The sequence below is a fragment of the Phalacrocorax carbo genome, chromosome 1, assembly GCF_963921805.1.
Source record: "Phalacrocorax carbo chromosome 1, bPhaCar2.1, whole genome shotgun sequence".
In the NCBI taxonomy this organism is placed as follows: Eukaryota; Metazoa; Chordata; class Aves; order Suliformes; family Phalacrocoracidae; genus Phalacrocorax; species Phalacrocorax carbo.
The window spans coordinates 13,661,449-13,679,570 of NC_087513.1; the positions used below are offsets into that span (position 1 = coordinate 13,661,449).

Sequence of the window (18,122 nt, forward strand, 5' to 3'; positions counted from 1 at the left end):
CAAATTTATCTGTGATGGAAGTGGTAGGGGGATAGAAATTTTGTGACCAGCTGTATTAAAAGCTGTATACATAAAAAGCATGCTCAGGCTGTGGGATGATACAAGTTTCTGTGATCTCCACTCAACACTATTTAGTCTTTGGATTAATTTTTGGCATGTTAAATGAGGCTGATTACACTGACTGCCTTTATGCCAATCTTCGGTAACCGACATACCTCATCAAGACTCTCTTCCCCAAATAGTAGATGCTGGTTACAGGATTGTAACTTTTTGCGTCTGGAGGTTTAAGTTCAGTTGTGATTTAGGTATGCCCTCTAATTCTCCTTGCTTAACAGATGTAGCACTTTCACTTGCCCAAAATAATTTTCTCTCAATTAGTCACACTTAGCAGATTTCTTTGCCTTATATTTCCTTGAGTACTTCCTCCAAAAGTGATCACCTCCTAGAATGTTTCTGACAAAATCCAATGCAAAGCTTTTACAAAAGTCTCTCTGCACAGTTGTCAGTCAGTATTAAATGCCTGTTGAACTGGGAATTTTCAGAGGAAACCAGTAAACTATATTAGTTAAATAGCAAAAAGAAATTCTGTAATAGTCTTACTGGAAAGAATAAGCTATAATGGGTCATGTCACCATTTACATATTCAGCAAAAATTACAGTGCCTCCAACTGTAAATAAAAGCATCATCTTCTGGGATATAACTGTGGTTGTGTATTGGGAATCTGCCTAAGAATGACTCCTATTCCAGAAAAAGGTCCATTATTGCTAGTTCATACACTATCATTTTTCACAGGATATTATAATTCAGATCACAGCTTGATTATATAGGCGTGTACATTTTTTCTGTATCAAAATACTATAAGGTATTTAAAACTCTTAGGAATACTAACTAGTATTTTTACTTCCGATATTAATAAGGCTTAGTATCACAGTAAGCCTGTTTGTTCTCCATCTTCTTTTTACATGATCATGATACTGAGTAAAGAAAGTAAGAAGATAGCATGTATACAAGTAGGACTTATTATAGATGCCACATACAGATTTTAAAACAACATGTGGCAGCAGGCTATTTTCATCTTCTCAGAAAAGTCAAAGGGAAATAGTTCTGATATTTTTGCGTCTGGTTAGACATTTAGCTAATTAAAGCTAGTGTGTAGGAAGATTCGCCACACTGTTACTGTAATTGTACTAATAAAGTAAGGAAGTTTTGAAACATATCTGAAACATTTTTAAATGTTTAGATTATTTAGGTTACCTTTTCATACATAAATTAACATGATCAAAAACAATGCTCTTATTTTTCAAATCAATAAGTACGTTTCAAAATCCCTTTCACAGTCTATATGTGTCCAGGTATCTGCATACATACATGTACCTTCATGGTCACTTGGTCTACTGAAAAATTCCAGACCATTATTAAAGCAGAGTTTGAAATGTATATTTCCTATATAGGAAAAGAATATTTCCTTCAGCACCTAGTGGAGAGTATAAAAACATCCACTACGTGAAAATTTTTGTTAAATCTCACTCAAACCACTGTTACAGAATTAGCTTGCCAAAAAGGTTTGGGACTTCCTTTGTGCCCATTCAGGATGTTACATGACTGAGGTATGGAGGTTTGCAGTAAGAAACGTTCGTTACTTCGCCCTGAAGTGTGAAATGCCATTACGCACTGATCTCCACGTGCTAAGGGCGCCACTCCTTCCCATCTGAGTAAATTCATTTACTAGTTGCTGTACTACAGAAAGTCACATTTTCTTTGAAATGTTAGGATTCATCTTCCTGGAACCAGGTACCAGTTAAAGCAATATTTTATTTGTTATTAATTTCTCATTAACCAAATTTGTTTTCCTTTCACACTGTGTTACTTCTGTGCATAACTACTGATATGACCTGCTATGGGCTTGTAGCCTGATGGTATTATAGGGACTGGGTAATAATAATAATAATAATAATAATAATAATAACTACATTAACAGATGTTATATCAAATAATACCGCTCATTAAACAGATAACAGCTAGTACAAATAATATATCTTTTTTAACCTTAAGAAGCTCACAGTAATAATAGCTTATATCAATGAAACAGAGGAGCTATGCAGGTGGATGCAGCTTCATCTTCCCTGTAGGCAAAATAAGTGGGCTTCAAGACGCTTTTCCTGTTCTCATCCCTTTGAGCCTAATCCTGATCTCACTGATACAAGCTGGAAAACTGCACAGTATGACCTGAGGGAAAATTGCTTATGTTCATATTTCAAAAGCGCTCACTGCTTTTGGATGCCTCGTCTATTTACCATCAGAAGTTTTGCTTCCCTATGAAAATTTGTTTTATGCAATTTTGCAGTCAGGCAGTTTGCTTTCACTCCTCAATATGCATGTAATCCATATTCTTAAGGTTTTACCACTTTCTGGAACTAAGTCTTTTTGCCTTTCTCAGTTATAGGTCAGAAGTAAAAGCCAGACAGGATGTGAAACCTGATATCCGGCAACCTCCATTTACAGACTACAGGCAGTCCTCAACGGACTACCGACAGCCTCCGCTGGACTACAGGCATCCTCCGGTGATGGATTACCAGCAGCCACCACCTCTCGACTACAGACAGCCACCCTTGATAGATTACAGGCAGCATTCGCCTGACACCAGGCAGTACCCTCTGTCAGAGTACAGGCAGCCCCAGGTACAAACCAAAATACTTACAGCACTCCAGAACAGAAAGCATTAGGTCTTTAAGAAGAGATCACGTTTATTGGTAAAAAATATGACATTATAGAAGAAAAAGGAACCTTTATTGTTTTTACTCTGAGCTACTATTTTTCTGTAGAGGAAATTACTTCAAAACCATTAATATTAATGAACTATGTGATCTGCCAAGTAACACTACATTTATAACTGTGTGACTGTAATGTTAAATAAATGATATTTTCAAGGTACTGGAGAGTTGAAATAAAGGTTCTAAAATAAGCTACCTTTGCATCAGCAGAGCAATTTCTTTTTATTCCTAGGAACATAATACAGTCATCAAATAGTGGATGTACTTAGGTCAGACTGCATTTCTACAGCACTGTTGAAAATGAAATTTTTATCTAATCTGAATAAATAAATAAATGTGAATCCCAACTGATAAAATTACATTTCTATAGGTAATAGTCTGGAGGAGGAGAAACTAGCTTGTGCAACTACTTTCTCTGACATCAGCCATGATCTTACAAATTCAAAGAAATAAGCCTTAGATGAAGTGCTATGTTACCTTGGACAAGACTCTGCTGATGACAAATATTTGCTGACAGCTCTGAAGGCTTGAAGATTTAGCCCAAAGTTCAGACTTTCAAAGAAATTCTCCTTTCTCCTTATATAAATGCAGAAAAAAAATAGAGGTCAGAAAAATATTAAATAAAAGAATGCAAACTTCTGGACACTATGAGCTGGAACCATATATAGATGGTTTCTGTGTCCATATTTTCAAAGCCACACACATAAAACATCAGTGAAAACATCCAAATTCTTAAATGGGATCCAGATAATCCTCTGAAAATTTTGTGCATTTCAGTATGTAAATAGCAAATCCCTGTCCCCATGAACATACCCTATAAGTTGCTTCTTAGTATCTAGGAAGATGCTTAAGCCACCTGTTTCTCACCATCTCCAGTTTAATTCTCTAAACACTGGTCTGCACAACCCACACTTGGTCTTGTTTTCCTCCTGCTCCCATGGCTCTTGCAGTCCTGGCTGCCAATGGATCAGAAGCAACAGAGCAAGTTCTCCCCAAACCGTTCTATGGGGCTGGTAGTTAGCGTCCACCGCGGAAAAACTGGAAAGATGAATCCCAGTCTCTGCAGGACACAGACAGGGTGGTGCTCAGATCTCCTACTTCCCACCTCCTCTTTCAGGAACATGTTTTAACTGAAGTGATGAGAGTTGCTGTACTTTGTGACTCCGTGCAGTCCAGTCTGCTGATCATGTTAAGTTCTGCTGGGAATTCAGGAGGTGTCTCCTATTAATTTTTATTTGTGACGATGCTCATACAGGAACTGCCTGCTACCTCGCTTGCCAAATCAGCACTTCTTGCACAGACATAAACACTTATACTTGGTTACCATGAAAGTATTGAGGGTGAATATAGAAACCATCTAGAGAGCTTTTGGTACCTGCTGGTCACCAATTGCTGAGTATCTTTCAGGGCGGTTTAGCCTGAGGCATTTACATTTTGCTAAAGCCTCTTTTCAGACATGGCCAAAGTCTGTCAGTGCAGAAATCTACTTTGAAAGTCCCTTTGCTTATATCAGTTGGATAGAAGCACTTTTGAGGAGATGTATTTTAAAGTTTTCTTTAAAATAAACCGTGTCATTTATATGATTAATTGTTTTTCATTTTGTATTTGAATATACAGGACTTTGATTATTTCACCGTTGATTTGGAGAAAGGAGCCAAAGGGTTTGGATTTAGTATTCGAGGAGGAAGGGAGTACAAAATGGATTTGTATGTGTTGAGGTTAGCAGAAGACGGACCAGCAATAAGAAATGGAAGGATGAGGGTAAGTAAAATGCATTGTAGCAATTTTTTTCAGCCTTTACAGACATGTTTGCTGATGGGGTCAAAGAGAAAGCAGTTTTCTTCATCTCTGATCAGGTTTTAAGAACCAGTGCCAAACACCTCTAATAATATAAACTTGTCCTGGAAGAGCTGAAGAAATTATTTGAAAAATATAGTAGGCCTGTGTAGTTTCTTTGTGGAATAAATGTATTACTTCTTGTTGATAGTAGCTTTTACTGTGTAATATATTTTTCTCCTTATTCTTTCACTCATATCTAAGCAACTTAAAAACCTCCTACAAAGAATTTGGTATTTCTTTGATAATAATATCAACATAATTAACAGTTATCTGTCTAATCACAACAGCAAAATGATAGTTATGAAACCTAAGACCTGGTCTGTGTTATTTTACTAATTTAATCAAGTTGTCTTCAAAGTGTTTGCTGATTTTGTTTATTGATATTATTCAATCATGTCTGTAGGAATCAGTTTTCACTATTTGTCTGAATAGGTCTTAGTGCATTTGAGTCCTGTATTGGTAGAAACTATAATAACAGCACATCCAGATACTGAATCTAAAAGCATTCTCTTATGAAATTCTATTATTAAAAAAAAAAAAAGATACATGTTCTGTGTAGGAAAAATAACCTAATAAAAACAGATGGTTTTAATCTGTCTAGTTGCACTAAAGAAGAGGCATAAACTCATCAAGGGCTGCTAACACATTGCAGAATAGTGAGTATACAAAAAGGAGAAAACATTGATGAAAGAGATACCAAAAGTCAACATAAAAAATGTGTTTATCTGTCTAATTAGTGCAGCCTTTTTGAACCAATATTTAATTATAAAGATGGTCAATGGAAATTGTGTTCTGTGCAGTAGTAACAGTAGATTTTGCAAATGTCATGACTGTTACACAGACTCTGTTTCATGACCCTAACAATCTCATCAAGTTTGACTTCATACTGAAAGAACATTGTCATCAGTCTAAACATACAATCAGAGACCTCCTATATATAACTCAGGAGTTTTAGTATGCTTCAAATCACTCTTAACTTGCCCACTTTGTAGAATTTTAGAAGTCAGTTGGTCCTCAGTTGTACCATGCAGTGCAAGCCCTTGGCACTGGGAGCTTGCATAAGGGAGCAATGGCATAAGAAGACCCTGTGATGAGGAAGCCAGGCAGGCAACCAACTTTTAAGGGAGAAATACTCCCACAGTAATTGTTGTGTGAAATATAAGTAAATTAATGCAGCAGCTAGAACTTTAACTCAAGAATACCTTCTCTGGTGAGTATTTTCATTCCTTCCTTTGCTGTAGCACTATCACAGTCAGTTGTTAATGAAAAGCTGTGAGGTGTAGATTATCATACATAATATGATTAATGATGAGGAAAAAGTTGTGCTTGTAATAAGCTCTGGAATCATATATTTGGAAACATATGGCTAAGATTACAGACCAACTGTAGAACAACACCTTTAGAGAGGGTTCACTTCAAATAATAATCTGTATTAGGCAGAAAACTAACCAGTTAAAATGTGTGTATCATCCGAATAAACTGGCCAGAACCACAGAATAAAGTTAGACTATCCACTCTGTGAATAGTCTGAATATACAAAGTGTGTACAACAAACACACAGCTTTTTTCAATTTCATTAGGTATCTATAAGTCCGGTATCTTATAGTGAAAAGTGTTAATATATTTTCTGAAATAACTTATTTTAAAGCTTTTTTGTTCATGTGGCCACAACACACAGCAAAGTTTTTTTCTGGCCAGACAGGTGTAACTGATTGGGGTTTTTTCTCCCCTTTAAAAGCATTATTTTCTGGAATCAGTTTTACCCTCCAGCTTTGACACCGAGTCTTGTCGTGTATTCTTCTGTTTAACAGCCATTTTAACCCAACAGACACAAATGGGTTTGGAATTTGCAATACTTTTGTCTCCAGTGACCTGTAACCAATGGACAGCAGAAGTTTGAGAAAAAATTTCTTCAAAACAAAACTAGAAAAACAAAACAAAAAAATAATAATTCCTGAAATAATATAGCATATAGGAAGATGAGCAAAGGAAGCAGAGTTCTGTACCATATCTCCTTTCCTAAGTTTACATCTGCTGTCAATAATGCAGGTTCATTCCCATTTCTTGGCTGGGACCACCAGCCTGCTTGCTGCAGTTCTGTGTCTTTCTCTTTCACAGATGCATCTCCATAGTAAAATATGCAAAAATCTGTTCAGTGCTTCTCACTTCACGTACCATCGTCTTTAAAGATCAGATTCTCTGATCCTAGGCTTTCAGCACTGGGGATAATAAACCATGCTCATGGGGTAAGATCTTATCCGGAGCACTTTCCAGCTAATAGTTCTCATGATCTACTTATCTCCACTCTTGTTTTGCTTCCTGTTTCCTCCTCCTTGAAAAGCCTTATTTGATTTAACTGAATCCTTACAGAAAAACATGAAGCAGATAATAAAAGGTGCAGATCATTCTTACAGAAAGAAATAATGCACATTACCATTATTCCCACTCACAAAGCCAAGAAAAATTAAACCAGCTAAGCTGTTGCAAAAAAACCAGATCATATAATGAAGCATGTTACCTGTAAAGCATTTAGATGTAATAAGTAAACATATTCCATGAATAATATTTTGTTGTCTAGTTATAGCCAGCAAAAGCCCTGAAAAGGCTCATTCATATTGATCTAAATCTCCCTACTTTACAGAAATAAATAAAAGAATATAAAGTACTTTAAAGTAATAGAGCCACATCTATACTAGTGGGTTTGTAAATATGTATAATCAAAGCAATGCAATCTCCAACTGAAGATAGCGCTAGATAGGCAAGTCAACATCTATGTGTTGTACTATTAGTGGGCACTGCAAAACCGTAGTGACGGGAAGAGCCCAACAGCTATATTCCACTTGGACAGGTGCTAAAAACTGTGAAACTTTATCAGCACACATTCAAAAGATTCTCAGGTCTAAATACACATAAAAGTGCTATGCATTACAGATGCAGAGTATAAATATAAAGAAGTAAAAGCTAAGACTATAGGAAATCAGATGTAAATAAAGAAACGGTATCGAACTACCTCTTTTAAAAAAAAAAAAAATAGAGTAGATCCATTACTGAGGAAGGGAAGTATGAAAGGAATACAATATACCAATAATAGGAGCAAAGAGAAATTCAACAAAAAGGCAATGATGAAACAACGTGAAGGGAGTGACACCAAAATTGGGGCATCCTCATGACACTCCGTTTGATTTTCAGGATTTTATGAACTCCAGGCTTTTATGAAGCCTGGGAGTAGATGAGAGAATAGACTCATAGAGCAAGCACTGGAAGTGATGGTCTTCCACTGCCTCTGACAGAACTGTCCAGATCTGAAAAGGCTGATGGAAGGGGAAAACATTTTCATGAAGTTTGTTATCACATCACCATTTCCAGTCAGAAGTCCTGGTCTTCGTTCCCGCTGGGAATGGCATGCTAGGTACTTGGTGTTTTTATTGGAAACAAGACTACTGAGGAACACCCCATTTTAGGATTATGAGATCTAAAATAGTCCTTAATTGCCCTTCATGACTGATGGAGTTTCTACTTTGATTTTCTATGGAATTATTCTGGGAACCAAAAAGGTGGAAGAGTAGTGATTTGATGTCATACTGGGTTCATCAGTCTTTCCAGCATATTGCTTTTCTACACAAGGATCCCTTTCTGCCAACCTATACAGACACTGCAGTGTGTCTTAAGGTTCAACAAATTATTCCCTTAAAAAAAGTTTTAAAATTTTCACAGGTTTATTACACTGTTCTTAGTCATGGCACTTCTACATGCACTGAGACTTTTATTTGGGGTCATAGACTCGGCTTCTGCAGAAAGCCCAAGCATACATCCTGGTTTAACTTGGATTCCTCTGTCACTGGACATGGGAAGGAAATAACTGTCAAAGGACCCAGAAGTCTACAGGAAGAGGTGTTTCTTCACATGCGTCCTCTGCCTGCATGGTTGGTAAACTATTCTCAACCAGTGTTGGAGAGCCACAGCCATAATTGTGTAACTTCATATAAAACCATATGTCAGGTCATATACCACAATTAACTTTGGCAGGATTTTACTGCAATTCATGGATAAGACATATGCAGATTCATTGCAGAAGAACTTTGTAGGGGGGAGCCTTATCACTACACTGGCAGTAAATATAGATCCCTCTTAATTCCGATAGCTGAGCAGAGAGCAAGCTACAATGGTCTATTCTGAAAAGCCTACCACAGCAAGTGTTTACAAAACTTGAAACATGTGGCTCAAAATACTTCCAGTAAACTAAGTGGATTTTTGCAAAGAGTAAAATATCTTACAGATTAGGAGTAACAAAGAAAAGTTTCATTAGATCTAAGGGAAAGACTATAAAAGAAAATGCGACTTTCCAAAACTTTAAATGGCAGATAGACTTACTGAGAGCTCAGAGATCTAAAAATTTATCTCCATCCTCCTTTCTTCTTCAGGATAAGGGAGTGCCAGAAATATAAGACTCTGTCCACACCATGGCAAAAAAAGGACCGAACAGGACCATGTCTGTGCTGCATAAGACAAGGATGTATTAAAAGAACCATGAGAAATATTTGGAGAATTATTAATGCCTTTGATATCTTATCCTGAACTGGCAGGGATCCGAGCATATCAGGACTCCATTTGTCAAGTAATCTTAACATCAGGAAAAAAATTGAAACTAGTTGGTGATGACGATATTGCAAAATAAAGCTGCAAGGCCTAGTGTCAAAGTAGGGCAAGAATATGGCACATGCACTATCAGTGATAGTAGTATTGAGTTGAATCGGCCACCAGAGATGAGGGACATAACACAGCCAAAACAGAGCACAGTCCCCACAGCCTCTGAAGAGTCAAACACTACTGGCAACAATTTTACAAGTCTATTTAGATAAGGCTTACGATAATTCATATTTTATTCTTGTCTCATATTGAGGACAATGATCAGCAGAGCTGTGCCTGCAGATCTCTATCCCTTCCTTCCTTAGAAATGGGGAACTACTGACTGCTCTCAGGAGAATTGTTAAGGATGGTCATAGTGATTGCTAGTTGTGTGAGATATGATCAGCAGATCTCTTATTGCCTTGAATGATATCTTCTGCATCCAGCATGTTTACTGAAACCAGCATCAAATAAAGAGCCTGTGGCTCCCTAAGATACAGAGTATCTTGCACAAATGGGTTTAGTGAATGCGAAATTCATGAAGAATGAGGGCAAAATGTGCTTTTTTATACACAATGTGCATCTGTGTCATTTTGTCACTTTGTGAGTTACATCCTTTTATCACATCTTCCATGAAAGTCATACTTCTCATCTCTGACATTTCTAGTTTCATCGTCTTGTCAACTCATTTTTCTCAGTCTATGTACACCAGTTAGCCCTATCTCTAGCTTTCTCATATCTCCTAATACTACTTTAGTTTTCTCATTTGTTAGTAGATTTTTCTTATATATTTGCAGAACAGACATCTGAAATACAGGCACTGCAGAATTTTAGCTCTTTCCTGCTTTGCAGTCCTCCTTTGACTCTTCAATCCTTTGTTGCTTTTCCTGCAGTCTGTGCCTCTCTCTCTGTTTCAGTTGTACATGGTTGGAGATAAAAATAGGCATAAGGGATAGGAAGCTCCTACAGTGTCAGTTATGATCTTCTGTGTTGTTGTTGCATAGGAATCTGTGTGGCCTTGCTTGATCTGTTCTAGCTTGCTGAGTGAGCAGCACAGTGAGACTCACAACAGCAACAAACCTATGCTGTGCACAGGTTCAAGGCATTCTGCAAACTAGCACAATTTGTGTGTTTCGTCCTTTCCCATGATAACAGAGTTCACACTAACCTTATTTGTGGTTATTCAGGAAACTTCATCCATCCACCTACACCAAGAATTATTCCTAGCAAAAAGAAAGAATTCAGTATTCAAGAGCAAAGGAACAAAAAAGGCAGGCAGACAAGAGGGAGCCTCTCTCTTATTTGGAAGGAAACAGAACTAAAGTTTCAAATCATGGAAGGCATAATCATTACATTTGAAACTGCTGTTAAAACCCATATATGAGCATTTGACAGCATTCAAAACTGACATTTGCCTCTTTGTAAGTGTCCTAAATACAAGGACAGGCAACTTGTTCTGGTTTTTTTGTTTTCCTTTTGACAACACGACTTGCACATTCACGTTTGCAATAAGAGGGACAGAGTGCCTATGAAATGCATCCCCCGATACTAAAGCCCTCTCTTGAGCCATAGGAGACACAATTTTAAGTCCCCTTTGAGAAGTCTAGAGGCCAGGCTTTTAAACAGTAGAGTATCATGTAATAGTTGGCTATTGCTAACTATGTATGTCAGAAGAAATTAATTAAGATCAAAACTAACTCTTCAGGCTTCTCAAAGAAATAGACTGTATGTAGGCAGCTATCTATCTGGGCTCTGTAAACTGTGTAACAGTGGAGTTTAACAAGGGAATATAGACCTATCTCCCTGGAACAGGGCCCTTCTGAACGTCTCAAGTTGGGCACCCAGTAATCACTTGAACTGTTCTGGGTTCAGTGGATAGGCCAAGCTGAAAAGCAGGAAAAGTTTAGAGCAGCTTTAGTTAATTATGTCCCTACAGTTTCTGGAAAGGCTTTTATACCACACAAAGCAGAAGTCTTTTCCTTCTGTGTTCATCATGGGATTTTCCATTTCAGCTTTCTTGATTGCTTGTTGTTACACACATTTAGCTTGGTGTTCATCTAGTCACTTTATCACTGTAGCCATTTTTAGCAGGCCTTGATTTCTAGGGTTTTAAAAGATCAAAGTCATCCGTTTCCAGCAATTAAGGAATCATTCCCTGTCTGAGGCTTGCCTGTAATACAGCTTCCACAGACACTTCTTTTAAGTCCATATCATCATGAGTAAAGTATTATCAGGTTTTTTTTAAATGTATTTTTAGCAGCTGTTTTCTTGAATCTCACAGAAGACAAAATCCAAGTAGAAATGGCTGGGCTGCCTCATACACTGTTCTGTGGGAGTCCCATTCCATGGCCAAATTTTGTACCAGAAATCACATACAGTTCCTCTAGCTTCACACACAAGGACCATCCCCTAATCTTTGTGATTCTGCTTTCCAGGCATTACTGCTATAATTCTTTAATCCTTTCAGAACAGAGTCTCTGCAGGGTTATCTCAGCTTTTTGTAGTCCCGTTGCCAAAGGAAAGGGGTAAATATGAAAAAGCGCTGATTGTCGACAAGACTGATTGTTTCCTTTCAGAAACTATCCAGTAAAAGCTCAAAAGGAAGAATGAATGATTTCTTACTCTACAGTAAATGGAAATCTTAAAGAGCATGTTGCTGTGCAGACCCCACAATTTGCACTGGCTCCTTACTGGTATAAAGCCTCTCCTGATTTCTTGTTGATGGAGAATAGAGCATCTGTTTGGGATGCTCCATTATTGATTAACCCCACATCAAATGGTTATTTCTTACAGTCTGCAGTGGAATATACCTGAGGTTTCAGTCAGTAAGTACAGCAAGCAAGAAGTAGCTCAGCTCAGCTTGATGGTGATTAGAGCAAAAAATATTAAAATAGGAGGCAAGCAGTTGTCACACAGTAGAGATAGTAGATGACAGGTACAGATGTTTCTTTACGCAATGAAGAAAGCTGCAGCAAGGAAATGGGAAGAAGGTAAGAATGGCTTGATCCGTCATGACCTTCTTACAAACATTTAGGGCAATCACTGTGTCCAAAAATAAACAAAGTTTTGTCCAGTGTAATCCAAATTTTTTTGCCATAGCAAACTTTGGACTCCTATTTTGGATCAGAAACAAAGCTGAAGACTTTGAAATATACTGCTGAATGACTTGTGCAAATGTCCAGGTCTTAAAAGGCAGTGAAGTCCTATGTTCAGAATATTGGAGAAAAGTAGATATTGCTGTTGGAAACACTCTTGCAAGTTTGCTTTAGTCACAGCAAGCATAAAAGTGGAAAGAGCAGTCGTAGGTCCTAAAAGCCAAAAAGGTCTTCCCTACGTGGTGGGCCGGGAACAGTAGGGAGTCAGCTGCTGAGCACTTGACATGAGTGAAGGCTTGAGAAGACCATCAGAAACCTCAGTGAAAAGTCACTAATATTAGATATAAAATAATGGTGTTATGCCCACACATAGAGGACAGAAGAATGTTCCAGGAGCATACAGTGCTCCACCAGCCTCTGTTTGACTCAGTTCTTGTGCACACATCTGAAAGAAAAATGCCTACAGAGTGATTCATGCCAGTTAAGTAGCCAATCTTTTCTACATAAGTAGCACTTACTCTTAAAACCTCCGGCATACCTGGCTTACTTTATGCTGTAATATAAATCTTGCCTTCATAGTAAGTGTTCAGTGAATGTCAACACTGCCATTACAATGGAGCACAAAGACAAAGATATTCTTAGTCTCATCCATTTATTCTGTGATTTGTGATCCATCTGAACAGTACAGGAAGATGTTAGCTATGCTTTCCCACCGAATTGCATGTCCCTTTGGGGTAATCTCATTCACACGCCAATTCCCAGCTACATACATCACTGTCCAATCTCACTTGTAGTGAGACTGGGTGTGATTAATCTGAACTCCAGGAATTCAACTGGGATACTCGAGCATATGAGCTGTATGCCAGCCTGTGGCAAGAGGGGCTCAATGCCAGGTTAGTGTAACTGACAGAACTCAAGGAAGAATATATTGACATGCAGACATAAAGCTGATGAACATTCTTGTATCTGCACAACAAAGAAATGCAAACTGAGGTCCTCAGGGATTCTGAATATATTTTGACAGTGCAAAAGCTTAATAAATCAAGAGTGAATTAACTGCAGATGAACTGTTATTCAGCATGTCTCAAAAAAGCTGTGTATGTTTTTCAGAATTTGTTTGCAGAAAGGTAAGGAGAAAGAATATTCCTCTCACACATATTAATTAACATCATTCTTGCAAATATGTACTCAATTTGACACATTCAAAGTGTCCTTGTAACTCTATGCCTAATAGCAAAATCCTTCAAGCCAGCTATGAAAAAGAACAAGATAATAATCTTGCTAAAAAAGTTTAGTATGAAATTTTAAGAATAAAATACTTAGTTGGCAGGCAGGCACCATATTTAAATCTGTATTTCATGAAAGATTTATAAAGGTTTTCTGGTCAAAAAAGAAATAATTAGCCCTTAAAAAATTAACAATCAAGAATGTTAGAAAAAAATATACACACCAAATGATGCTGCTAAATGAAATATTTTGTCCAGCAACCGGAATGGCAGAGGCAGCTTCTGTTTTTTCCCAAAACACAACAAGTAGAAATAGGGATAGATCACCTATAAAGATACAAGGATACAGATATTAGACCCATTCCTATGGCTGACCCAGCCCAGTATCCTCACTCCAACAAGGACAAGTGGAAGATGCCTAGGAAAGGAATATAGGACAAGTATGAAATGATTCTTCACTGGGTATAACAACATCCAAGCCCCTGGCAAGCAGCAGTTCACAGATATTTTTTTTTTATGCTGGAATTTTCATATTTAGTGCCTAGGACTATTTTTTAACCATTTATTTGAATTCGCTCTGCTTTTGACATTCCCAGTCTACTATATCAATGGATTCCAAAGCTAAATGCTTGCATCGATTGAAAAAAATCCTTATTTTGTTTGTAGCTGCAACATAATATCTCCCTCATATGATTTCTTCCTCATTCTCCATATCATTTCTTATTCTATTGACCTACATCATATTCACCGTGGTCCCAATGAAGCTTACCAGTCAATTCTACCTTGCCTCATAAGGAAGCTGGTCTTTCCCCTTTACCCTTGACCATCCTCATTGGTCTCCTCCAAATAATTTCTCAGTCATTCACATTCATTTAGAGATAGAAGCACCAGAACAATCTGTCATTTTCAAGATACTGGTGCTCCTGAATGATGTAATGATGGTTTCTCCTTTACTCTCTAACCTAAAGGTTAATATTCTGTTTGCTTTTTCGACTGGGCTGACATTTTCAGTGAGCTAACCACAAGGACTATGAGATCTGCCTCCTCAGGGGTAATGGTTAATTTAGAGTCATTGTGTATGCAGTTTTGCACATGTACTGTACTTAGCGTTTAGCGCCTTAGCACCACTGAACTTCACCTGCTGCTTTAGCACACAGTATTGTGCTATTTTTTATAGTCTTTTAACTTTAAATTTAGATTTGACGATCCTGCATGGTATTGAGTTACCTTCAAATCTTATCACCCAATCTTCAACTTCTTCACCATGCAATTTATAAATTTGCAGAACAGAATAATCACTATGGTAAGGTCTTTTGATTGTGAAATTTGACCACTTATTTAAAGCATTTTTTTCCTAGAATGTAATCTCTCACCTAGAACACCCTATTCTTTCTCATCCCACAGCAGAGCCTTTACTGAAGGCTTTACTGTTAAAAGCTTTCTGAAAATGTCAGTATACTAACCAGATCACATTTATCTATATAGTCATTGACATCTCCAGTGACCTGCAATAGATCTGTGAGGAATGGCTTGCCTCTATGATAGCCACACTGACCCTTTCCCACTATATCATCATTATCCATATGCCAACTAACCCTCACCAACCTTATTGCTTCCCTCCAGCTGCTCAATTGAACATGAGACTCACTTGGTTACTTTCCAGGACTGTCCTTAAAGACTGGTGTCACACTTGCCACTTCCCATTCCTCTGCTACTCAGCAATTTACTGCTTTAGGCAGTAGATTACATACATCCTGTAGCTACTAGTTCAGCAGCTTCATATCCAAACTCCCTTAGAGTCGAGGATGAATGCCATCTACTTCCGGTGGTTTCTTACTACTCATTTCATCAGTTTGTTCTAAAGTCTTTGCCACTGACCCTGCTGTTGGAGTCAGCTCCTCAGCCTCCCTGTGGCAAGCAGACCCTCTGCAGGGTTTTTGCTGACCTCCTCTTTAGTGAACACTGACACAAGGAATGCAGCTAAACTTTTTTTACGGTCTTTTCTACCTTGCACCCAAACTATCTTATGAGATCTTGGTTCTACAGCAGGATCCACACCTTTGGTAAGTTTGAAAGTATATTATTAGCTCTTACATTTTAGCATTTTTCCTCCTGAAAAACTTTTTGTGGTTTTATATTTCACTTGTCAGAGACTCTGTTCTTTTATGGTTTGTTGTTTGGATGCAACTGTGGATGAAGCAGTCTCCATGAACTTTCATGCCCAGGCTTCTATGTAGGATCTATGAAATTGGCTTGTCAAATCTTGAATTTGCTTTGCTTTTGCCTAATGGGAACTGCCTGAGACCATCAAGAAGATACCAGAAAATTTTCTTTGTCCTTTTTAACAGTCTCTGGTTCCCATCCATGATTGTAGTGGTGAAGTACATGCTATTAACGTTATATTATACTACACTGAGTCATCCTAGCTCTATTTTTAGAAAGTAATGGCATCTCAATTAACTCCAGTAGGATAATGAATTTTCCTTTTATCTTTGACACCTTTAATTCACACATACCTGGATTATTTTGCAGCAATGCTGCAGAAGACATCAAGTCTACTTCAGTACCAGAAGTCCACTTTGCTGTCGTGTTAGACACCCACCACTGCAAACTCCATTCCTCTCTCCTGCACTCCCCATTCTCTGCAGACTCTCAGTCACGCACATTTTCCACTTTCCAATCTTTCTTTCTGTAACATCTTCTCTCAGGAAAAGGTGAAAAAGAGAAAAGAAAAAAAAGCTAGAGCAGCTGCTGAGGAGTGGTGTGAAAGCCATTTTGTGCTCTGCACCAGCTCGGTCCATGTGCTACGGCCCCTCTCTTCCCCGCAGCATGCCCTCCCCTTCTGGGCAGGAGGCAAGAACAGCTTTCTGCAGGAACAAGGAGCCGGGGGTTTCCAGGAGAAAGAAGCACAGCTACTTAAACAGCTGGCTGGCCACAGAAAAAAAGAGGTTTTGACTCTAAACCTTCATGGGTGGTTGCTTCAAAAGTAGCAAAAGTTACATTAGCGTAATTCCTCCCAAGAGAAATGCCATGTCTTTTACTGAGAGACCCAAGCTCACATACCTAAAATGCACTGGCAGGAGTCCAAGACTAGAAATATCCCACAGCTTTGCTCAGGCCACACATTACACCTGGGATTTCCAGGCAGTACAGATTCTCTGCCTTAAGGAAATTTGCACAGCCTGTGCAAATCCAGGCGCTGCCTAATTCCAGGCAATGATATTAGGGCTTGTCAGCACTTGGAAAGTCACCAAAATAGATATTCGGGAGTTCCTATTCAGTCTCCAAGTACAGACAGTCTCTCAGCTTTTTGGACTCATTAACAATAACAACAGCAACAAATAATATGTAAAAAATGCTTCAGTTATAAAAATAGTGCCCATATAAAAGGAATTAAGTGTAATTAGTCTCTTTCCTGAGGTTTAATTATAAAAAGCATTAATAAAATGACAGATAGCATTGCCCTCTGCACAAATCATTGGAGGCTGCTTTTATCACTAGATTTCCTCATTTAACATAGAATGAAAATTTGCATACACAATTAATTTCATTTCGTGCAACAGGGAACTATACACCTGCTTAGAGACTGTTCCTTGCGCAGTGACAGAGGCAAATGTACACAAGGCTATCATCAGGAGTTTAAAAGTACATTTAAGCAAGGAAAAACCTCTTTAGTACATTAAACCTATTTGTATTTCCTTCTGATTTAGCCTGCTTCCGAAATTCTGTTTATATGTATGGTTGGCTTTTTAACAAGACAGGTAATAATTACTATAAAATATAGCCAGAACAAAGACTCCGCAGCTAAACTTACATGTGCTAGAGGCACTTTATTCTAATGATTTGGAGAAGTTTTACAATTTTCTTTCTAATTAACCTATCAATAGTGATGTCACTTAAACAGTCCTTAGGAATATTATCTTCTCATTATTGCCAGAAAGCACGCTGCCCAATTTTATAGCTCAGTTGTTCTTACGCATGGATGGAGCATCTGAATTAACCTGAACAGAAACAGATTTTTTTAAGAGACATTTCCCATACACACAAACTACTTTCCTAATTACATTTAAATCATTAATATTCAACTTCAAAAACATTAAGGGGGGAGAAGTATTCAGTGTTTATTTTGTGCTTGCACATTGTAAGAATATAATAAAGAAGCATTCTCTTTATCAAATGCCATTAGGTCAGGAGCAGAACCGGTGCGTTGGGGTAGGCATTTTCCCAAACAGCATGGAAATTCAGGCAGGGCCATGTTCTGTAGGAAGAAAGAAACACAACGCAAAATCAATGAGTGTAAAATTGCCAGATTCATAGCTGCAAAGAGCATGTTTCTTCAGAATTACTACAGCTTAGGCAGCAGCCGTGCAAGCTTGCCAGGCTGGCTTGCCAACACGCTTCAACCTTAAGCTGGTGGGAACGTCTGGAGGGTGCGGAGGCCGATCACTCCAGCTTTGTAGTCTTTGCTGAAGACTGCCAGGAAGGTTACAAATCAGAGCTGATGCCAGTTCAGGGGGTGTCTCGCGATGCAGGGCCTGCCTGTTGGGAGTGGGAAGGGGTCCAT

General features: G+C 38.1%; 1 protein-coding gene across 6 annotated transcripts in view; it reads left to right on the forward strand.

The window, feature by feature from the left end:
- Positions 1-18,122, forward strand: part of MAGI2 (membrane associated guanylate kinase, WW and PDZ domain containing 2) — a 764,477-nt gene that overhangs the window by 717,893 nt on the left and 28,462 nt on the right. For all 6 annotated transcript variants that reach the window (XM_064444109.1, XM_064444078.1, XM_064444093.1 and 3 more), the window contains 2 exons: positions 2,439-2,679; positions 4,390-4,533. In XM_064444109.1, the coding sequence (XP_064300179.1) occupies positions 2,439-2,679; positions 4,390-4,533 (385 nt within the window). The remainder of the gene's footprint in view (positions 1-2,438; positions 2,680-4,389; positions 4,534-18,122) is intronic.